A 24,674-nucleotide genomic window follows, 5' to 3' on the forward strand; every position below is an offset into this window, starting at 1 on the left:
TTGCTTTTCACCCTTGTAAAAGTCAGCTGTGTGGAACATTTCCATTTTGAACATTACACTCCCCATCCCACCCCACCTCCTGCTGTACAAGTAATTCCTCTGACTACAATCTGTTGAAATATCTCAAATCTGTATCTGTATAACAGCTGGTTGTATCAGTGAGGCTCTACTCTCTAGCAGTCATCTGCAGGTCATCACACCTGATCACATCCATGAGTATGGCACTTCTTTAGCTCTTAGTTCCCTCCGATCCCTGTCTGTCAGCACTCTGTTGTCTATCTACACTGCACAGATGTTTGAGAGGCCATGTTTCTGGCCAACAGCATCTGAATGCATCCTTAAGACATTCCTGACTAGATTGGGCCAGGTAGGGGAGTGTGGGGTAAGTGGAGCCAAAGGTGTAGATTGAGCCATCCTTGTTTCTAGGAAACCATATTAAAAAAATATAATTTGACCAAATATTCATTTCATGGAGTCTGTGAAGGAAGAAACCACATGGAAAAAGTGTTAAGCAAGTTGGGTCCAAAAAACTGATTTTCACCAAGTCAAATTAATGTGTTGTGTTAGAGGTTTCATGATACTTGTATCTAAACCAAAGTAGCTCATTTTAAGATTGGTCTATAGTCCCCTGTAGCTCAGTTGGTAGAGCATGGCGCTTGCAACGCCAGGGTTGTGGGTTCGTTTCCCACGGGGGGCCAGTATGAAAATGTATGCACTCACTAACTGTAAGTCGCTCTGGATAAGAGCGTCAGCTAAATGACTAAAATGTTAAATGTCTATACATCAGTTGCGGTCTCTATACGCTTCAGTATGAGGTCCTAAACCTAGCATGAAAGTGTACAGATCAATCTACAGACAATATCCCATAATGACAAAGCAAAAACTTTTTTTTATTTAGAAATGTTTGCACATTTATTTAAAAAACCAACAACTGAAATATTACATTTACATAAGTATTCAGACCCTTTACTCAGTATTTGTTGATGCACCTTTGGCAGCGATTAAAGCCTCGAGTCTTCTTGGGTATGACGCTACAAGATTGGCACACCTGTATTTGGGGAGTTTCTCCCATTCTTCTCTGCAGATCCTCTCAAGCTCTGTCAAGTTGAATGGGGAGCGTTGCTGCACAGCTATTTTTGGGTCTCTCCAGAGATGTTCGATTGGGTTCAAGTCCGGGCTCTGGTTGGGCCACTCAAGGACATTCAGAGACTTGTCCCGAAGCCACTCCTGAATTGCCTTGGCTGTGTGCTTAGGGTCGTTGTCCTGTTGGAAGGTAAACCTTCACCCCAGTCTGAGGTCCTGAGTGCTCTGGAGAAGGTTTTCATCAAGGATCTCTCTGTACTTTGCTCCGTTCATCTTTACCTCGATCCTGACTAGTCTCCCAGTCCCTGCCGCTGAAAAATATCCCCACAGCATGATGCTGCCACCACCATGCTTCACCATAGGGATGGTGCCAGGTTTCCTCCAGACGTGACTCTTGGCATTCAGGCCAAAGAGTTCAATCTTGGTTTCATCAGACCAGAGAATCTTGTTTCTCATGGTCTGAGAGTCTTTAGGTGTCTTTTGGCAAACTCCAAGCGGGCTGTCATGTGTCTTTTACAGAGAAGTGGCTTCCGTCTGGCCACTCTACCATAAAGGCCTGATTGGTGGAGTGCTGCAGAGATGGTTGTCCTTCTAAAAGGTTCTCACTTCCCCACAGAGGAACTAGAGCTCTGTCAGAGTGACCATCGGGTTCTTGTTCACCTCCATGACCAAGGCCCTTCTCCCCCGATTGCTCAGTTTGGCCGGGCGGCCAGCTCTAGGAAGAGTCTTGGTGGTTCCAAACTTCTTCCATTTAAGAATTATGGAGGCCACTGTGTTCTTGGGGACCTTCAATGCTGCAGAAATGTTTTGGTACCCTTTCCCAGATCCGTGCCTCGACACAATCCTGCCTCGGCGCTCTACGGACAATTCCTTCGACCTCATGGCTTGGTTTTTGCTCTGACATGCACTGGTGTGTGCCTTTCCAAATCATGTCCAATCAATTGAATTTACCACAGGTGGGCTCCAATCAACTTGTAGAAACATTTAAAGGATGATCAATGGAAACAGGATGCACTTGAGCTTAATTTCTAGTCTCATAGCAAAGAGTCTGAATACTTATGTAAATAAGGTATTTCTGTTTAGAAATTTAAATACATTTGCAAACATTTCTACAAACCAGTTTTCGCTTTGTCATTATAGGGTGTTGTGTGTAGATTGCTGAGAAAAAAAATATATTTAATCAATTTTAGAATAAGTCTGTAATGTAACAAAATATGGAAAATGTCAAGGGGTCTGAATACTTTCCGAAGGCACTGTAGTAAAAATGTTTGCCTTGGGGTAAGTTGAGCTAATGGCCATGGGGTAAGTTGAGCCAATATTTGAGCCAATTGGAGTGTTTTCTTCCCAGGTGTAATGCAAGGCATTTTCGCTGGGATATGAGTTAACAACATGGCCTGGCCTATGTTAAAAGTGTTAAAAAACTAGAAAGTGTTTGTTAGGCGTAAAGCCTGTGTTAAAAGATACTTAAAATGATTAAAAGACAAAAAAGTGATTGTGATTGTGTTGAATTGTGTTTGGGAAATAAAGATAGACACGGTTTTAAAAAGGTAGTGGCAATATTTCATTCAGTACAGAAATGTGTAGGCGACTTAACTTACCCTGTCCCGTGGCTCAACTCACCCCATACATGGGGTAAGTTGTGCCAAGAGGCCACTTTTTTTGGTCGGACCCCCTTTGCCTTCAGAACATCCTGGATTCTTCAGGGCATTCTACAAGGTGTCGGAAATGTTCCACAGGGATGTTGGTCCATACTGACGCAATAGCATCATGCAGTTGCTGAAGATTGGACGGCGGTACATTCATGCTGCGAACAGCCCGTTCCATCTATTCCCAAAGATGCTCTATTGGGTTGAGGTCTGGGGACTGCGCATGCCACTCAAGTAAACTGAACTTGCTGTCATGTTCCAGGCAATGTTTTTCCACTCCTCAATTGTCCAGTCTTGGTGATCGTGTGCCCACTGGAGCTGCTTCTTCTTGTTTTTATCTGATAGGAGTGGAACCCGTTGTGGTCGTCTGCTGCAATAGCCCATCTGTGACAAGGATCGACGAGTTGTGTGTTCTGAGTTGCCGTTCTGCACACCACTGTTGTACTGGGCCGTTATTTATCTGTTTGTGGCCCGCCTGTTAGCTAGCACGATTCTTACCATTCTCCTTCGACCTCTCTCATCAATTAGCTGTTTTCACTTACAGGACTGCCGCTGAATGGAAGGTTTTTGTTTGTCGCACCATTCTCTGTAAACCCTAGACACTGTTGTCCGTAAAAAGTGGAGGGCGGCAGTTTCTGAGATACTAGATCTGACGCGCCTGGCACCGACGATCATACCACGATCAAAGTCGCTTAGGTCACTCATTTTGCCCATTTTAACGTTTAATCCAACAGTAACTGAATGCCTCGATGACTGTCTGCCTGTTTTATATAGCAAGCCACGGCCACTTGACTCATCCGTCTGTAGGAGCGTGGTGGTGTACCTAATAAACTGGCCAGTGAGTCTATATTTACCTTGACGGAGTGATGATGAATGTAAAAAATGGCTCAACTTACCCCACTCTCCCCTACCACAGACAGATAGACAGACAGACTGATCATGGGGTAGGAGGTACTTAGGAGAGGGACAGAGTGTGCCTTGCCTTGCTTGTTTTCGCGGTTCTATCTGTGTACTTGAGCAGCTATGTGCCGATAACAGATAAAGGCTCTTTGATAGACTGCAGGTGCGCTCGTTTAATGAGCATTAGGGCCTAACCATCGCTCCCCCCGAAAACCAAACATGCCATAGACACATCTGTACATCTTCCATTTGATGCTATGCAGCATCTCATCTCTCATCTCTACACAGCATTCACCCTCTCTCTTCCACCCTCTCCAATCATTCATCTCCAACTACTCATTGGCCATCATTGTGCTGTATGTTTCAGAGAAGAGGGAACACAGGCAGGTGTCTGTTTGTGGGCGCTCTTCCCCCGTAGGAGATGGTGCCAGGGGATTGGGTTATGACGTTGGTTGTGGCCAGTTCAGGAAACATGGGGAGGAACTAGTGGTTTTATATTAAGTGCTGATGCGGTTAACAGGAAAAGATAACCTGCTGCTGTTGATATAACTAGGAAGTGTGAATTCAGTCTGTCTGCCTGGCTTGGCAAATATAAAACTGAGACAAAGAAATGTTCTGGAATTTCCTCAACTTCATAGCGGTTTTCTTTATGGTGGTCAGAGTGAATAAGAATAAAGTAGAGAACTATGCGTTGTTTTGTGTGTGAATTTGAAACACTTCAAGGAGATAGCAAAGGGCCATTGCTGAAAGTTGGGACTTAAAAATGGTGGATTACATTCTTTGGCCTCCATAGTCTTGTCTATGGCTCATTGAATGACTGTCTTTATCAAACCTGAGAAGTTGCTTGTCAAACCACAGATAATAAGAGGGGCACAACTTTGGTTTTAGAAGTGGGGGGGACATAACTTATTTTGTTATTTAATTTAACCAGTCGGATAAACACTCCAAACAGCCTAACCGACTGCTCAGAGGCGTCCGCATGGTCCTAAAGCACACGTTTTGTTTCACATTCCAATGATAAAACTGCGGGGGACAAAAATGCATTTTCAGAATGTGGGGGGACATGTCCCACCCTGTCCCCAGTGAAAGTTGTGCCCCTGGATAATAACAATGTAATAACAGTGTAGGCTACTTTCATGTTGAACATTTCCAGTCCAGCTGTTGGTTGGGCCTCTGGAGAATAACCAGGATTGCCTGCATGGTCAAACTTACCATTTAGTTATAGATTAATTATTTAATTGTACAGAAAGAAAAAAAACAGCATTGCATGACAGAATTCCTGGTGAGCATTATAAAAACAGAGGGGCTCCTGTTTTAAATGAACCAACAAATTAGTGTACTCAATGTTTGGCACTAATAACCCAACATTGACCTTGACCTTTATCCATGCCAATGTGACTTAATGACACAAACCATCCCCCCGTCCCGCAGCGATACTCTCAGTGTGGTATTCTCAGACTGCAGACAGCACTTCCTCCTCCTCCTCCTCTCCAGTGTTTCGGCCGGCAGGGCGGAGCACTGCGGAGGCTCCTAGACGGGCCCTTTTGTCTGACTGGGAGCCTCAGACACAACAGTGCCGAGCGCCCACCCCTCACAATGGCCCTCCGCACAAAGCCACACACACATGGACAATGGACCCAGCTCTGAGTGGGGGTGAACAGCAGAGCTAAGGTTACCCACCTGCACACTTCAGAATGAATCAGGGGCCCTCTAAGAGCTGCTGCTGCAGGTGTCTTCCTGTTGCATCCTGCTTTCTGGTGCTTTCAGGCTGTAGTAGGGTGAGGAGAGGAAGGAGCCCTTACCAACTCAACACTCAATTTCCTCTTTAAAAATAAACCTTTTTAGAATTGTAGTGGATGGTTGGTGCACGTGTGTGGGTGTGAATCAGACTAATGGATTGAATTGACCACTCCAGAAGGTCAAGGTCTTAAATTGCCTTGGAACTGATCAGATGGAATTTGGTGATAAATGGCACAGGTGTGCATCTTGACAAATGCATGACAAATTATGCAATAGACTTTCAAATATCACTGTGAACATGTTTTTATTGCTTTGCTTTGTTGCAAATCTTTACAATGTCATTGATGATTACCAAAATAGATTATTTAAAAAATAGAAAATATTAAAAGGATTTGGGAACCAGATTTATTTTCAAAATTGATGCTATTTGTGTAGGCGAATATATTGGTTGAAAATATAGGCTACATTTTATAGTTGTAAAATATAGTAGGCCTATAAATTGTTGCAAACAACTCTCCAAATAAGGCTGAAATTGTATTTCAAGTAGCCCAGTAAAACATCTTGGACAAAACATGTCTTCATGATGAAACAGAGGATACTCATATTTTTTGTTTAAACAAATTACCTAATTGGCTACAAAATAAGGCAAATGAACAATCTACATCAACATATTGTTTGTATAGTTTTAATCTATAAAACTATAGGCTATAATATAACCAATGAAAATGTATGCACTCACTAACTGTAAATCGCTCTGGATAAGAGCGTCTGCTAAATGACTAAAATGTCAATGTAAAATGTAATAATTATGCACTATCTGAGATTAAATATATTAAAAAATGCATGTTCTAAGCCTAACTTAAGTATTTCAATTGTGGACCTGTGTGGATAGCATTAAAGTTAACCGTTTTACGTGTCTTTTTTGGTGGGGAAACCTTGCAGAAAAACTACTACGTTTCAAACATGCCATTAGACAAATGTAATTGGATGCAACAGTGGTGTGCTTACCTTAGACATAACCGGATTGGAGGACCCAAACGTCAATCACCAGGCATTTTTTGAAATACTTCACGATTTCATCATATTGGGAGTGTCACTGCGCAGACGGCGGCACAGTCGATTTTTAACACAAGCTAAAATATATTGAAATAGCCTGATTTTGTAACTGTAGTAGTAGCAACAACGTCGTTTGTATTTACCGGATCCTATTACGTGCTACTTCAAGCTTCAAACATACATGCGTAATGTGCCAAATGGTATCCAATACGCACGGTTTGGTTCCAGTTTGTCCTCGAGCCGAAGAGAATACACCAATTGATAAAACGATCATTTAATTTACTAAAATACTGTATCTAATCATAAATGCTATGAAAACCACCACCACCACAAAAATACGTTTTTATCGAGTTAAATCTTTGCATGCCTTTGACTTCATTCCAGGATTGTAAATGATCTAAAATATCATACTAAAAGCAGTGGATATGGAGAGAACTGAGGTATAACAATCACAGCAATCTATTAAACTGAATTTAAGGTAGGTTTTGTTGCCTAAAAGCAGAGCCCTGACAGGCTTTTTTACTTGTGATTCACGAGTAGGCTATATAGACAGAGCGCAGGTTCTCTATGCAACCTGTATAATGAAACAAGTTATGAAGCAAAGGAATATGGATGATATGAGTGTAATCTAAATATAACATATTTATACTACTGGCTGAGAGAAAGAGAGATTAGTGTGTAGGCTGGAGAGCATTCCTATCAACAGTGCGAACATGACCAACAAATCAGATAAATAGATGTAATTTCTCAGCTTTAATTGATTGCAACATATCTTATAACCACACAATACAAAATGCACATCAAATATTTTTATCAGGCTCAGGTTGCAACCTTATTTGATAAAATAAAAACTAGCAAAAATATGCTTTTACAAAAAAATAATTTGTATAATGTAAATGCCACTTTGGATAACCGTAATCAAAAACACATTTTATTCTACATTAAAAAAAAGCCTGACATAAATAAGTTAGTATAATTTCTCAGTGTTTTTACACAGTTATGTACACTTCAAAGATTTACACGAAATACACAGGTAGAGTGACTGCTTTTTTTTTGTGACAATTCTTAGACTCTGAACAAAGGTCAATTGTAACTGGGTGAAATAAAAGTTATTTTCGAAGCTACATTTGCATGATCAGCAGCCTAACAATGTCAGGGAGAAGAAGGGGGATATGAACAAATTATATTATCTTTCTTAAATCACACAGGAGTACTATGTCAAGGCAACCTGATGGTAAGTGAAAGCGTCGACACAGCCATATTTAAGCAACCATGTATTTGGTATTGTAGGGCATTATTCCAGCCATATGGAAACACCTCATTAAAAGTAAAATAACCGTTAAATTAATAAAGACATATTTGAGCATGTCAGGGAGAGGATGAAGTTGATTCATACTACCAGTACAGTTAACAGACTATCCTTCAGCAAATGATAACCTCACACAACTTCAGAAAAACACAATTGGCTAGACTTTCAAAAACGATGAGGAACACTTGTTAAAGAAATTGATATTCCAGAATTTTGCCTAAGTTACAGATATAGGCCTACAGATTTTTATCTCTCAACAAAATACAAAAAATCTTGGCTGACTTCACATCAATGTTTTGGTCATAACAGAAATTGTTTGTGGGGTGGCTGAGAACCCAGGTTGAGTGACACTTAAATGACCTGAAAAAAAAAGAAATACAAGGCTACAAATTAAGTACCGTCCTTCTCTCCTTACATACAGGGATGACCTATGAAGATCTATATTGATGAGGAACAATTATTTAATCCATAATCATTTAAATGGAGCAGGATTTATTATACTTAAACAGGTTACACTCACTGCCTTAAGATACACAGCATTTTGAAAACAAAACTACACTGCAATTCTTCAAGTCAAATTCACACCTTTTACCTAACGGATGTTTTTCCAAATCATAATTCGTTTTATGTGCTACATATGAAAAGAAATATATACACAGGTAGTAAAAAAAAAAAAAAATGAGCAAAAAAGGAAATAAAACCTAATTGCACACTGCTACATTGACCGCTTTTAGAGGCAGTAATTTTATGAGTGCCAAAACTTTAGTGTTTATATTCAGTGCTTGCACAGCATCTCCATCCTCTGGGAGAATTGATATGTTTCATTTTCTTTGTAGTTCCTCTTCAAAATCAACCAACACTGAGGCTTTCGATGACAAAAGGGGAAATACATCTTCAGCTCTGCAGAGAGAAATGAAAAACAAAGTTGTGAGATCAGTTCTAATTTACAACTGTGAACATGATTACATACAAATGCATAAAAAACAGATGTGGTAGTAGTTTTGACATGACAAAACATTTCTAAGAATAGGCTAAAGATAGTAAAATACTTTAGTCAAAAAGAAACCCTGCTGACTCATTCAAAGCACCAAGATGTCACCAGAATACTTTCATTTTCCAAATTATAATTGGTTATCTCCATCTCTAATACACATACTTTATTGCAAGTTTCAATAAAACGTTAGGCCTATTAAAAAAAACGTGGATAGGCTACTGTGCTTTCATTCACTAGAATGGACAGATGTTGAGAGGGGACTAGCCTGCATAGGGCACTACTGAGGAGACCAGCCTCTTCTCCCTCTAGTGAGGGCAGTGGTTGCTGACGTGTTACTATAGTGTTGTTCTGAGACTTGTTTACAGTTTCGTCGGAACCTCAACCTCACCGTGGCAGTAGTAAATGTTGCCAATGTGTAGCCTCTTGAACTTTAACCTTTTACTAAACCGTACTGAACGTCACACCGATATAGTTAATCATACATTTCGAGCTTCATTAAAGCGAATGGCCACTTGGCAATTGCGCATATGTGGGATATTCACAACTGCTTCACATTATTTAGACAGCACGTCTGAAATGCGTACAGGAACACGTCAAGTGATTTGTCTCGTCACAAAACCCAACTTTAACAGCTGCATTATGCAGGAAAATCTGACATTTTTTTGCCAATATATTGGGTGAGTTGAGAAAATAATTCCAGAACAGTATACTCCGTCTCACTAAAGCCTGACAATATCCAACGAACTATTAAACTAGTTGCCTGAGCTAGAAATAGAGAAACTCCAGCATATTCCAAGCTCCAAGAGACCATAGTCCTTCTGTCCATTTGTATCAGATAAGTTGCTCACCTTTGTCATCTTCACGTTTGAGTCCTGGGACTGGTTTTCCTGGGTGTATGTTCTACAGAATGCGCCAAGGCTGGGCAACGAGTAACTTCATCCGAACTGCTGTGTGACCTTTTATTTTGGGACGAGGGGTCTGGAAGAGAAATCAAAAAGTTAAATATAACGTTATATAGGTCAAAATGATATTCTCGAAAATTAAGTATCGCGAATAGCGTTACATTTTTTCCATCTTTAGTGATTTGCTTATCAGATCCTATGCCTTCACAACCTGACAAGTAGGCAGTCATATGCTACCAGTAAAGCCTACTGAAAACGATGAGAATAATTGCTGTAACGCTTTTATTTAGAATAACTGATAAAGTGGGTCATCTAACTGGTAACTTTCGACTATGTAGCAAACAAACAGTATACTACAAGGTTACAACGTCGAGCCTGGCTGATACAAATTACATCAGTGAATGGGCCAGCACCGGAAAAATTGCCAGAAGGCAGAAAGACAAAGCAGACAGACTGATATCATGATTAGAATTTATCATCATTCATAAACGCGTACCATGGCTGGCTGGTCTTTTTCTCTGCCCGGTGCACTGCTCTTTGCTCTCCGACCTTTCTGTGTTTTCAGAGGGCTGCCGAGGAGTCACCACCACACAACTATTCCCATTAAGATCCACATTGTTATTCCCAGAGGGGCAAAGGCCCTTAACCGATCGTTGAGTTTTGCTGTAGAAATGTGGAATGTCTTTACTATCCACTAATTCCCATTCGAATCTCCCGTTCAATAACGGTGTGTGACTTGAAAAATCGAAGTTCCATTTCGCTGAAGACGCCTCTTCCATCTCTAGCAAATGTCCCTTTAAATCCCTCTTTAACTCTTCGTGATCAACCCGGCCGAAAAGGTTTCTGCAGGCTGACGGTTTGGGGTGATCCGAAAACCGAGCATCGGTCCTTTCAAACGTAGGGCTCCCATTTGAAACACGAACATTTGACATTTTCCGAGAATCAAAGAACGTCCAAATAGAACACTTAAAAATGCGTATTTCCTCCTTGCTCACCGCGATCCAAAACAAGAGTAAAACGGCTTATCAACACAAACGCATGCATAGGTCTGTATAGAAAAGCTAACTTCCAATGTGGCAATGCGAGCAAAAGTAGTCTCGACAGACCATCAAAACAAAGTGCAGTAACTGAAGCCACTCCTGTCAATTTCGTCTCGTAGTAAGAGAGAAGAAACAACAGACAAACCTTTTCAGTACCCAATATGGCGATTGAGGGGAGGCTGACTGTGGTAAAAAATGATTGACACAGAGAACTATTTAAAACGAAGAAGGGCATTCATTGGTTAAAGAGTATAGGCCCGCCCATTTCTCTTAAGGTTATCTACACTCTACAAAGGCTTTGCAACAAAAGTCACAGTTCAATACCTTCCTTTAACTTCATGAAACCTGCTGTAATCACAATAGGCTTCTGTAACATTGTAGCAGTGGATGTAACTAAATAGAGGGTCATTATAAGCAAACGTAAAACAAACTAATAATAGATAGTTTATGTGGAGAAAATATTTGAATGGCAATGTGGTCTATCTTTATGTCAGAGATTTTCAGCACCAAAATGGAACAATAAATATACAGGGGGGGGAATCAAATGTTATGTGTTAATTATAGATTTATAATAGTTTTTTAATAAATGTGGAGATTGTAATACCACCTTAATGATTTGAAACATTTGAAAATACACATGTCAGTGTGAAGCAACGTGTTGCTTGGGGTAGGTAAACTTCCATTGTCATGCATCTGTCAATCATTCTAAAAAATAAAATAAAATCGGAACATTTTAATTATTTTACATGGCAGTGACTTGTTATTTCTCTCCATGATTTAGATGAGAATATTTACTTATCTGAGCTAGGTCAAGGTCAAAGGGGATAGGTATAAGAGTAGTGGAAAGCATATCTCATTGGGAAAACAATATTTTCTGCAGTATATGTAAATGAGACAATTTAGAAATAATTATCAAACCATCAATGAAACACTACTTAAATACATTCCAATAACTCCTTTGCCATCTGCAATAGAAACAGACTTTGCAGTAAGAGTGTATAATATATTTTTTTACCCATATCAAAATGTGACAAACATACACTTGTTTTTAATTAGTGTGCATGCTGAAAGCAAGACACTAGATTTCTTACATAATTCTTCTACTTATTACATTTCTTCTGCCCGCTTTAGAACTGAAACAATTTAAGATATTAACAAGAAACCAACTTTCAAATGTGCAGACGGCCCCAACTTACATTGCTTGAGAAAATATTTTCCCATGCATTTCAATGGGAATCAAATGACCATAGACTTCAATGTTAAAAATGATACAATTTGGCCGCACATCTCTTCTTGAACCGTTTAAGCTATCAACACCAGAACAACGTTGAGATGTTCAGACTGACCTTACTTAGATTGCATGTCAAAGGCTTTTTGATGCCATTTACACTTTTTGAACTATAACGATTTAAAATGTGCAATATTAACATTAGAGTCAATGGTGACCATGAGAGGTAGATACAGTATTCACAGTGCCACTGCTTTCTAACCATTCAAGCTAGAAACTCCAAACCAACTTCAGGATGATGGAAACGCTTCATAGATTCATAAATTATTTGATTCCTCCATCCTTTAAATCAGTTTACATTTGCATAAATTCTATAACCGTATAAGCTATAAACACGAAACCAACTTTCAAACGGGCAGACCACCCCAACTTTGATTGCTAGATAAATTATTACATATTTTTGATAGAATCTATACTTTTTGTACTACAACAATATTTAAATGAGCTCCTAATGCACTTCAATGGCAATAAAAGGGCTAAAGACTTACATAGGGAAACTTTGGCAGCGCAACTCCTCCTGAACCATTTAACACTAGAACCGCTGGGTCTCGAGGGACCCCCCTTCAAGCTAATGAGAAGTCATTCTGACTGCAACATTCTAACAGTGTAATTAATAAAGGTCATATATGCTATTGCAAAAATAATACTTTGGTTGTGTTTATGAAGGTCTTAGGTAACATTAGAATACGATTTTTTTATTTAACATTTTCATTAGTTTATGTTACTGTAGGCTATATGTAAAAACTAAAACCCCACAAAAAACACCAACATTCAAGTGTTCAATCAATTTTATTCATGGAGTGCCTTTGTTACAATTATGAAACAGAAAGCATGTGTGTTGAAACGCGGTAACAGCTTATTTGAATAACAACCAAATAAAAAAAATACCCCAACCACGAAGACTGTGTTCTGCCTATATGCACCCCCCCACCCCGCTAACCCTGCCACCGCTGCTGAAAGACATCTTAGGTGAAACACTGAGTAGCTATTGAACCTTTCAAGCTAGAGACACCATGTTCAGGCTATCCATTCAATCAATCAGCCAATCTTTCCATCTACCTACTTTTCCAACTATAACCAGTCACCACCATTACGACTGGACTCACTACTAGTGATGCGCGGGTTGACTCATAACCCGCAGGCCCCGCGGTTATACCCGTGGGGCGGACGGGTTTTGGGTCACTAAATATTGTGTGGCTGAAGGGTGGGTGCGTGGTGGACGGGTTGAACAAAGAGAAACAATACTTTTAAAAATCCATAAAATGTATAATTCTTCTGCAATATATATAGGTTACATTGAGGTTTTTCTTTCATTATTTTAGGCTATCTGGTATTAGTGCATAAACCTAAGATTAGGGGTTAACTACGCGCGCCAAATAGCCTACACAGCCAATCGCCAAATAACGCTTTTGGGAACGGGCAGAAAAACGGAATGTCAATCCATGGAGGCAAAAATTACATTGTCGAAGTTTAATTCAATAAGACAAAAGCTGTGAAAGGAGAGTTGAAAATAAAGAGAAGGGAGGGCCAGAAAAGAAATGTTTGGAAAAGATTTGGTGAAGTGGTAAAAGAGGATGTTATGTGTGATGATTATGAGGCACTATACAAATTTGACAGTCACAAGACGCGACTTCAAATAGGCCTATGGCATGTCAAGGGAACTGTAGCCTACTGTTTAGATGGGTTAAATGGAAACAGAAATCTGGACACTGACTCTAGCTCTATAACCTCTCACATAGCCTTAATAATAACTCCTGCAGAATTAAGCATTTCTTGCAGTAAAATTATACACCAAATGTAGGCTAAATTTGGACTTGGGAACAGGAGTGGAGAAATATGATTTATTTATTTCTGCATCTTGATAGAATGCAATGCTCAGTTAGATACCATCTGTAGAGGTGATGTCTTCTTCATCATAAAAGCAACATAAAAGCTGATAGTATTTCAACCACATAAAATATTAATCGAAGCCGAACTGAAATATTATCAGAAACACTTTGGGTCATTTTCACAGCTTTCTTTTTCCTTACAACCGGACAAACTGATGTCATTTGGACATTTTGCACAGAAAATCTTTTTTTTGCATTATTGTATTTTCTCCCCATTTCCTAAACGTCTTTGCGCCGCGAAAGATGACAGAGAAAACTTTACCAATGTCAACTAGATTGAAGCATTCATTCTAGCGATCTATTACATTATTCTGTTGAGCAAGGGTTTACTTACTCTTCTAAGGCAACATATAATGACAGAAGATAAGCTACATGTATCTAATAATAGACAAGTTGACTAACAAATAGCCTTCCAATATGTCAGAAATTATAAGCAGAAATATATCTAAATCAGGAAGAAAAAAAAATCAGCACCCCGTCAAGAAATCATTCTGCTGTCTTTGACTGTAGCCTATAGCGCATTTTCTATATTTTCACTTTAACACATTTGGTTGGTGGTTGTGGATGGGTTATTAGCAATTGCGGGCGGGTGAACAAACAGATGACCCGCGCAACACTAGTCAGTACCACTACTATAACTGATTTCAAAACCATAAATACTTTAAAACAAGCTAGCAAGCACACATTTTCTTCAGGAAATGTACTTCTCTAGTTCCCTATTCCTATTGTCATTTTATTTCATTTCAAATGATCATTTATTTTAGCTGTCAGATATTTTTGCCATTGAATTTTAATTCCTGGATGTAACTAGGGTCTTACAACCAAGCTTTGCTTCAGGCTTGCTCCAGGAGGCTTTTCCTGATCCTCATTTAAAGACAAGACGATACTGACCCCTAGTGGTGAAAGTCAATAATAGGCAAATCTGCTATCTAATATCTAATGATCACAAAAATAAAACTGTTTACGGACACAGTAGGTAACATACAACTAACAAGAAAAAAAGCCTTCCAACAAATATATTTAATACCATATCTTACAGTATCATTCAATCCACACATATATAGTGCACTACATTCCCTCAGACACAAACAGGGATGTATTGAAACAATACAGGTCCATTTCCAATATCCATCTCCCTTCACCTAAGCCTCCCAGCTTGCGGTCCTACCTCCAGTCCACAAACAGTCCATAGGAGTTCTAAGGTCCCAGTGCCACTCACAGATTCAGCCACTTGATGATGTGGAAGTTCTTCTTGCCCACTCTGAGGAGAGAAAGTCCGTTGGCCAGGATGTGCTGGCCAGGGATCAGTACCTGCTCTGGGCAGTCTGTCTTACTGTGGTTGATCCATACAGCTCCTTCTGATACCATGCGATACCTGCAGCACATCACAGCACATCACAGCACATCACAACACATCACAACACATCACAACACAACACAGAAATAGTCAGTTAACACCGTTTGAAAGCCAGACAGACAAAAAAATGAAGAATTTGAGAGAAATAGAGGGAGTGAGAGAGAAACAAACACAGAAAGCAACGGCCACTGACATTTCATTTTGTAAATCAAATTAAAATCGACCCCCCAAAAAAAGTCCTGCTCCTTCCCTGACTTTTGTTAAATGTTTGTATTTTACATCGCTCACTTGTCAGAATTTTAAAATCACAAACAGAAAAGTATTTAGAGCCTTTTTACAATTTCCCCCCCACACCTATTCCCAACTTAACCCACCAAGACAATGCGTTGTAGGACATTGGTACCCAGCCAAGCGCTAATGTGCCTCTCTCTCCTCACTGAATGAATGACAAATGGATGAATGGGCAATAATTGTGCACGTTACTTCACAATTTAATTTAAATTCGGACTAACTGAATGATAAGGAGGGTGAAGAGGTTGATTACATTTAGAACAACAGTGTAATGATGAGTTTGTGTTATGCCTATTTATCAGCGTTGGCGCTCATGTTTATAGCAAATCATTTGACCATGCGACTTGCGGGCTGATATCATTATCTTTTAGGTTTTACTTTGTATATTAGAAGCTGTTACTTACTGGACTGTTTTATTTACTATAACTAATCACATTTATTGTAAGGGAAACGAAAACATGCTATGTGTTGCATAGGCCTTTAGAATAATGCAAAACATACACTATATATACAAAAGTATGTGGGCACCCCTTCAAATTAGTGGATTCAGCCATTTCAGCCACACCTGTTGCTGACAGGTGTATAAAATCGAGCACACCACCATGCAATCTCCATAGACAATCTTTGGCAGTAGAATGGGCTTACTGAAGAGCTCAGTAACTTTCAACGTGGCACCATCCTTGGATGCCACCTTTCCAACAAGTCAAATTTCTACCCTGCTAGAGCTGCCTTGGTCAACTGTAAGTGCTGTTATTATGAAGTGGAAACGTCTAGGAGCAACAACGGCTCAGCCGCGAAGTGGTAGGCCACACAAGCTCACAGAACGGGACCGCCGAGTGCTGAAGCGCGTAGTAGCTAGGCCCCTTAGTTCCAGTGAAGGGAAATCTTAACGCTACAGCATACAATGACATTCTAGATGATTCTGTGCTTCCAACTTTGTGGCAACAGTTTGGGGAAGGCACTTTCCTGTTTCAGAAAGCCAATGCCCCTGTGCACAAAGCGAGGTCCATACAGAAATGGTTTGTCGAGATCGGTGTGGAAAAACTTGACTGGCCTGCACAAAGACCTGACTTGAACCCCATCGAATACCTTTGGGATGAATTGGAACGGCAACTGCGAGCCAGGCCTAATCGCCCAACATCAGTGCCCTACCTCACTAATGCTCTTATGGCTGAATGGAAGCAAGTCCCCGCAGCAATGTTTCAACATGTAGTGGAAAGCCTTCCCAGAAGAGAGGAGGCTGTTATAGCAGCAAAAGGGGATTTTGGAATAAGATGTTCGACAAGCAGGTGTCCACATACTTTTGGTCATGTAGTGTACATTTTCTACATATTATAATGTTTCTTTAAAGCTGCCTAAAATAAATAATGGATTTATATTGATGGTGTATATTAAACTGATTTATTAGACTTTTTAAATGCAGACGTTCCAAAGGCGCGCATCAGCAACTTGTATGCGGAGGCCTGGAGATGCTAAACATGTTTATGTTCATTAATGGTCAATTACCGTGAGATTTGCATGACAATAACCGGCTGACAGAATTTTATGACCGCCACAGCCCGATGCACGTTACTTCACAATCAAATTTAAGTGAGGCCTAACTGAATGATAAGGAGGGTGAAGAGGTTGATTTAATTTAGAACAACAATAGTGTAATGAAGAGCTTGTGTTATGTCTATTTATCAGCGTTGGGGCTCATGTTAATCATTTGACTGCAGTTTGATACCATTCTCTTTACGAAGATGTTACGGGAACGTTTTATTTACTATAACTCTATTACAAATCAAATGTATTGTAAGGGAAACTAAAACATGCTGCGTGTTGCAGTAGCCCTTTAGAATAATGCAAAACATATCCTTGACTCTATCCAAGTTGATGGGGAAACAAACGATACCTGTCAGCTTTCGCAGCCGGCCAACGAAACTACATCTAAACTATACCAAAACTACTTCCACACATAATAAAAGTTATCCTAAAGACAAGATTAAATTGACAATAGTCTGATGAGTGACAATATTATCAGTTGTCAAAATGTAGAGATGGGCGCAGCTTGGATTTGACAGATGCAGGGAAAGGAGCATCACTTTATCAAATCGTCCTTCAGAGTCACATGCAGGTAAAACGTTTTGATTTCTATACTGAACAAAAATATAAATGCAACATGTAAAGTTCCCATGTTTAATGAGTTAAAAAAAAAAAGATCCCAGAAATTTTCCATACGCACAAAAAGCTTATTTCTCTCCAATTCTGTGCACAAATTAGTTTACATCCCTGTTAGTGAGCATTTCTCATTTGTCAAGATAATCCATCCCCCTGACAGGTGTGGCATATCAAGAAGCTGATTAAACAGCATGATCATTACACAGGTGCACCTTGTGCTGGGGACAATAAAAGGCCACTCTAAAATGTGCAGTTTTGCCACACAACACAATGCCACAGATGTCTCAAGTTGAGGGAGTGTGCAATTGGCATGCTGACTGCAGGAATGTCCACTAGAGCTGTTGCCAGAGAATTGAATGTTCATTTCTCTACCATAAGTCGCCTCCAACATCGTTTTAGAGAACTTGGCAGTACGTCCAATCGGCCTCACAACCGCACACCATGTGTAACCACGCCAGCCCAGGACCTCGATATCCAGCTTCTTCACCTCAAATCAAATCAAATTGTATTTGTCACATGCGCCGAATACAACAGGTGAAATGCTTACTTACAAGCCCTTAACCAACAATGCAGTTTTAAGAAAAATAAGTGTTAAGTAAAAAATAGATAACTAAAAAAATCAAAATAACAAATAATTAAAGAGCAGCAGTAAAATAACAGTAGCGAGGCTATATACAGGGGGTACCGGTACAGAGTCAATGTGCGGGGGCACAGGTTAGTCGAGGTAATTGAGGTAATATGTACATGTAGGTAGAGTTAAAGTGACTATGCATAGATAATAAACAGAGAGTAGCAATAGCGTAAAAGAGGGGGTGGGGGAACAATGCAAATAGTCTGGGCAGCCATTTGATTAGCTGTTCAGGAGTCTTATGGCTTGGGGGTAGAAGCTGTTAAGAAGCCTTTTGGACATAGACTTGGCGCTCCGGTACCGCTTGCCGTGCGGTAGCAGAGAGAACAGTCTATGACTAGGGTGGCTGGAGTCTTTGCCAATTTTTTTGTGGGATCGTCTGAGACCAGCCACCCGGACAGCTGATGAAACTGAGGAGTATTTCTGTCTGTAATAAAGCCTTTTTGTGGAGAAATACTCATTCTGATTGGCTGGGCCTGTCTCCCAAGTTGGTGGGCAAGCAACACTGAAGCATGCATGAGAGCACCAGCTGTTCCGGATGACTATGTGATCACGCTCTCCGTAGCCGATGTGAGTAAGACTTTTAAGCAGGTCAACATTCACAAGGCTGCAGGGCCAGATGGATTACCAGGACGTGTACTCCGAGCATGTGCTGACCAACTGGCAAGTGTCTTCACTGACATTTTCAACATGTCCCTGACTGAGTCTGTAATACCAACATGTTTCAAGCAGACCACCATAGTCCCCGTGCCCAAGGACTCTAAGATAACCTGCCTAAATGACTACCGACCCGTATCACTGACGTCTGTAGCCATGAAGTGCTTTGAAAGGCTGGTCATGGCTCACATCAACACCATTATCCCAGAAACCCTAGACCCACTCCAATTTGCATACCGCCCCAACAGATCCACAGATGATGCAATCTCTATTGCACTCCACACTGCCCTTTCCCACCTGGACAAGAGGAACACCTACGTGAGAATGCTATTCATTGACTACAGCTCAGCATTCAACACCATAGTGCCCTCAAAGCTCATCACTAAGCTAAGGATCCTGGGACTAAACACCGCCCTCTGCAACTGGATCCTGGACTTCCTGACGGGCCGCCCCCAGGTGGTAAGGGTAGGTAACAACACATCTGCCACACTGATCCTCAACACGGGGGCCCCTCAGGGGTGCGTGCTCAGTCCCCTCCTGTACTCCCTGTTCACCCATGACTGCATGGCCAGGCACGACTCCAACACCATCATTAAGTTTGCCGACGACACAACAGTGGTAGGCCTGATCACCGACAACGATGAGACAGCCTATAGGGAGGAGGTCAGAGACCTGGCCGTATGGTGCCAGGATAACAACCTCTCCCTCAACGTGACCAAGACAAAGGAGATGATTGTGGACTACAGGAGAAAAAAAAGAGGACTGAGCACGCCCCCATTCTCATCGACGGGGCTGTAGTGGAACAGGTTGAGAGCTTCAAGTTCCTTGGTGTCCACATCACCAACAAACTATCATGGTCCAAACACACCAAGACAGTCGTGAAGAGGGCACAACAAAGCCTATTCCCCCTCAGGAGACTGAAAAGATTTGGCATGGGTCCTCAGATCCTCAAAAGATTCTACAGCTGCACCATCGAGAGCATCCTGACTGGTTGCATCACCGCCTGGTATGGCAACTGCTTGGCCTCCGACCGCAAGGCACTACAGAGGGTAGTGCGTACGGCCCAGTACATCACTGGTGCCAAGCTTCCTGCCATCCAGGACCTCTATAGGCGGTGTCAGAGGAAGGCCCTCAAAATTGTCAAAGACTCCAGCCACCCTAGTCATAGGCTGTTCTCTCTGCTACCGCACGGCAAGCGGTACCGGAGTGCCAAGTCTAGGTCCAAAAGACTTCTCAACAGCTTCTACCCCCAAGCCATAAGACTCCTGAACACCAAATCATGGCTACCCGGACTATTTGCACTGCCCCCCCTACCCCATCTTTTTACACTGCTGCTACTCTGTTAATTATTTATGCAGTCACTTTAACTCTACCCACATGTACATATTACTTCAACTACCTCAACTAGCCGGTGCCCCCGCACATTGACTCTGCACCGGTACCCCCCTGTATATATAGCCTCCCTACTGTTATTTTATTTTACTTCTGCTCTTTTTTTCTCAACACTTTTTTGTTGTTTTATTCTACTTTTTTTTATTAAAAATAAATGCACTGTTGGTTAAGGGCTGTAAGTAAGCATTTCACTGTAATGTCTGCACCTGTTGTATTCGGCGTATGTGGCCAATAAAATTTGATTTGATTTGATTTGATGCCCGCCCAGGTCCACCCTGCCCAGTCATGTGAAATCCATTTATGAACTGTAACTCAGTAAAATCGTTGAAATTGTTGCATGTTGCATTTATATTTTTGTTCAGTATACACTACCATTCAAAAGTTTGGGATCACTTAGAAATGTCCTTGTTTTCCATGAAAACATACATGAAATGAGTTTGAATAGGAAATATAGCAAAATGAATAGGAAATGTAGTCATTGACAAGGTTAGAAATAATGATTTTTAATTGAAATAATAATTGTGTCTTTCGTCAAAGAATCCTCCATTTGCAGCAATTACAGCCTTGCAGACTTTTGGCAATCTAGTTGTCAATTTGTTGAGGTAATCTGAAGAGATTTCACCCCATGCTTCCTGAAGCACCTCCCACAAGTTTGATTTGCTTGATGGGCACTTCTTAAGTATCATACGGTCAAGCTGCTGCCACAACAGCTCAATAGGGTTGCGATCCGGTGACTGTGCTGGCCACTCCATTATAGACAGAATACCAGCTGACTGCTTCTTCCCTAAATAGTTATTGCATAGTTTGGAGCTGTGCTTTGGGTCATTGTCCTGTTTTAGGAGGAAATTGGCTCCAATCAAGCGCCGTCCACAGGTTATGGCATGGCGTTGCAAAATGGAGTGATAGCCTTCCTTCTTCAAGATCCCTTTTACCCTGTACAAATCTCCCACTTTACCACCACCAAAGCACCCCCAGACCATCACATTGCCTCCACCATACTTGACAGATGGCATCAAGCACTCCTCCAGCATCTTTTCATTTGGTCTGCGTCTCACAAATGTTCTTATTTTTGATGTGAACACCTCAAACTTCGATTTGTCTGTCCATAACACTTTTTTCCAATCTTCCTCTGTCCAGTGTCTGTGTTCTTTTGCCCATCTTAATCTTTTCTTTTTACTGGCCATTCTGAGATATGGCTTTTTCTTTGCCTAGAAGGTCAGCATCCCGGAGTCGCCTCTTTACTGTTGACGTTGAGACTGGTGTTTTGCGGGTACTATTTAATGAAGCTGCCAGTTGAGGACCTGTGAGGCGTCTGTTTCTCAAACTAGACACTAATGTATTTGTCCTCTTGCTCAGTTGTGCACCGGGGCCTTCCACTATTTTTTATATTCTGGTTAGAGCCAGTTTGCGCTGTTATGTGAAGGGAGTAGTACACAGCGTTGTACGAGACCTTCAGTTTCTTGGCAATTTCTCGCATGGAATAGCCTTCATTTCTCAGAACAAGAATAGATTGACGAGTTTCAGAAGAAAGTTATTTGTTTCTGGCCATTTTGAGCCTGTAATCGAACCCACAATTGCTGATGCTCCAGATACTCAACTAGTCTCAAGAAGGCCAGTTTTATTGGTTCTTTAATCAGCACAACAGTTTTCAGCTGTGCTAACATAAATGATCAATTAGCCTTTTAAAATGATAAACTTGGATTAGCAAACACAACGTGCCATTGGAACACAGGACTGATGGTTGCTGATAATGGGCCTCTGTACGCCTTGCGGGTTGATATGCATCTGATGCGTATGCTAAAGGGGATGCCTGGCAATGTTCTCAACATTCTTACAGGCTGAAAGGCGGTCCTTGTGTTAAAGGAAAAAATAAATAGAGAACAAGAGAGATAGCGTGTAAAAGCCATTTGGGTGGAAGTAGTGAAACAGAGAGTGAGCGACCCTCCATGTGAGGTTGTCGGGTCAGGTATAACGAACAGAGGAACGTAAAGGGGGAGCCCTACCCTTTGGCCCCCTGGGGTATGGCCTCTGCCCTGCGGCAGGCATCCAGTACTGTGGTCCCTGGCTCCAGCAGCAGCTCATGGAAGGGGGCCTCTCTGAAAAGCTCCTGCAGCTCAGCATCGCTCATCTGCTCCAGGGCCTGTATGTTACAGTGGTACAGAGCATTGGTGCACCTGGAGAGGAACACATACACACATGCACATAGCATTATTAATAGTGCCAAGCGAGACCTCATTAATGACACCCAAATGACCTATACACATGTGCACTCATACAACACACACGGACACACGCACACACTCCTCACCTTTTGGCACTCTCCAGACCCTCCTTGCCGTGGACCAGTTTGGTGATTTCGGCAGCGAGGCGTTTGTGTGCGGGCCGTTTGCCTGGCTCCTGTCTCTGCTGCTCCATCACCCTCTCCACCTCGGCCAGGGGTAGGAAGGTGAATAGCTTTAGATACCTGCAGGTAGCACAATCAATCAACACTGACTCAGTCTCCAACATCACCATACATAGGCTACACTCAGGTGCTAATACTATCAGGTCCCATGTTCACAAAGTGTCTCAGAGTAGGTGTGCTGATCTAGTTTCGCCTTTTAAATCATAGAGCGGGGACTTTATCCAAGATCAACACTCCTACTCTGAGACGCTTCAATACTGCCCAAGGCCGGTTTCACAAACTCAGGTTTAGCCAAGTGGACCTAGTCTATACAAACAAACCATCAAATTATACGAGAATGAATATAAGCCTAAATAGAATGCTCTGATAAGTGGGTCCAGTTCTATTGGGGTCTCAGTCTCCAGCCACCTACCATTCCACACTGCTGTCAGGCTGCCTGAGGAAGAACTGATAGAGGTCAAACGGAGACGTCTTGTCCCTGTTCAGCCACACTGCATTGCCTGCTGTCTTCCCCAGCTTGTCCCCCGCAGAGCTGGTCACTAGTGGGATGGTCAGCCCATACACGTCCTGTCCAGTCACCCTGTCACAGAGAAATTGATATAATGGATATTAAAGAGACCATCACTGGTCAGTTAATGTTGAGGCAAGTGTGTGTTATTGCATGTTTATTACTATAGGCTATTTATGGACTTGAAGCATCACTCTGGTGTCTGATGCATCATGCAGATGCTAGGCTACAATATCTGGAATCAATGTGATAATTGGTCAATTCATTTGCAAATGTCTCTCTCTGTGTGTGTGTGTGTGTGTGTGTCCAATGAATCTGATGCAACATTACTTGTGTATGAACTCATGCCCAGACATCAGGTTGCCCAGTTGGTCTGTCCCTCCCAGCTGGATCTTACAGCTGTGATTCTGGTTCAGGTGGTAGAAGTCATAGGCTTGAAACAGCTGGTAGGAGAACTCAGTTAGGCTCATGCCCTCTGCACTCTTCAACCTGGACTGGACACTGTGCCTACTGAGCAGGGTCCCCATTCGGAAACGTCTGCCAACTTCTGACAGAAAAGCAACCACATTCCAGTCTTTGTACCAAGCTAAATTATTCAATAGGGTTACAGTGCCAAGCTTTTTAGAGTCGTTGTGGAAATTCAGTTCATGGTTGGTGAAGATTCGCTGCAAGCTCTCCCTGATAGCCCGTGTATTGTCCTCCAATACATCAGAGGGTAGCTGCTCTCTCTCGCTCGTTTTCCCGCTTGGGTCCCCTATCTGTGCTGTTGCACCACCGATTAGAGCGATGACATTATGTCCTGCGCTTCGAAAATGCAATAGCCCGATGATGGCGAGTAAATTACCCACGTGAAGGCTGTCTGCCGTGGGGTCGAATCCGCAGTACACGGTCTGGCACCCAGACTGCAGCAGTTGAGGAAGTTGATCTTGGGCTGCGTTTTCGGGGAAAGCGTCCTTCAAAATGCCCCGTTTATTTAGAGAAAAAAGAAGTCCACTTTGGGTTGTTGCAGAGCGATTAAACCTGTATCTTAACGTTATACATGGGAGTGTGTTTTTCAAAATAATACAAGAACCATGCCACGATACACGTGAAAAATACCCGGCTATGGATGCCGCCATATTGGAAACTGTGACACACTGGACAGGAAGATGAAAGGGACTAATGTATGACAGTAAAAATATAGCGCCATCTAGTGTATTGTGCAACTTTACCATTCCCTGCCTGTTCCTCCTGACCTGTGGCCTTTTTATTGAAAGGAGCATCACCCTCATCACTGTGCACTTTCACCACCCTGTGAAGTTCATCATAATTCATTATTTAATCTGTAGTAAACTGCATGCTTTCCCGACGAGTGGTAGTGGGAGGACCACACAACATGTCATCACGTGACTCCAAGTTTACTTCGACTTGATGGTTATTACAGTATATCA

The 24,674-nt window shown here is 41.6% G+C and overlaps 2 protein-coding genes across 2 annotated transcripts; both read right to left on the minus strand.

Moving 5' to 3' along the window:
• Positions 1–7,159: 7,159 nt before the first annotated feature.
• LOC311134996 (cyclin-dependent kinase inhibitor 1B-like) lies at positions 7,160–10,652 on the minus strand. The gene is made up of 3 exons (XM_084168795.1): positions 10,127–10,652; positions 9,577–9,706; positions 7,160–8,634 (listed from the first exon to the last, which is right to left on the minus strand). The coding sequence occupies exons 1-2, from the start codon at positions 10,560–10,562 to the stop codon at positions 9,588–9,590; spliced, it is 555 nt and encodes a 184-aa protein (XP_084024921.1). The 5' UTR covers positions 10,563–10,652; the 3' UTR covers positions 7,160–8,634; positions 9,577–9,587.
• A 2,079-nt stretch (positions 10,653–12,731) lies between these two features.
• Positions 12,732–24,376, minus strand: LOC311134623 (tyrosine--tRNA ligase, mitochondrial-like). Its single transcript, XM_084168359.1, has 5 exons — positions 23,575–24,376; positions 23,149–23,316; positions 22,641–22,796; positions 22,336–22,506; positions 12,732–15,222 (listed from the first exon to the last, which is right to left on the minus strand). The coding sequence occupies exons 1-5, from the start codon at positions 24,360–24,362 to the stop codon at positions 15,063–15,065; spliced, it is 1,443 nt and encodes a 480-aa protein (XP_084024485.1). The 5' UTR covers positions 24,363–24,376; the 3' UTR covers positions 12,732–15,062.
• Positions 24,377–24,674: the final 298 nt, after the last annotated feature.

This window comes from Coregonus lavaretus (genome assembly GCF_964263955.1).
Source record: "Coregonus lavaretus genome assembly, chromosome: 9".
In the NCBI taxonomy this organism is placed as follows: Eukaryota; Metazoa; Chordata; class Actinopteri; order Salmoniformes; family Salmonidae; genus Coregonus; species Coregonus lavaretus.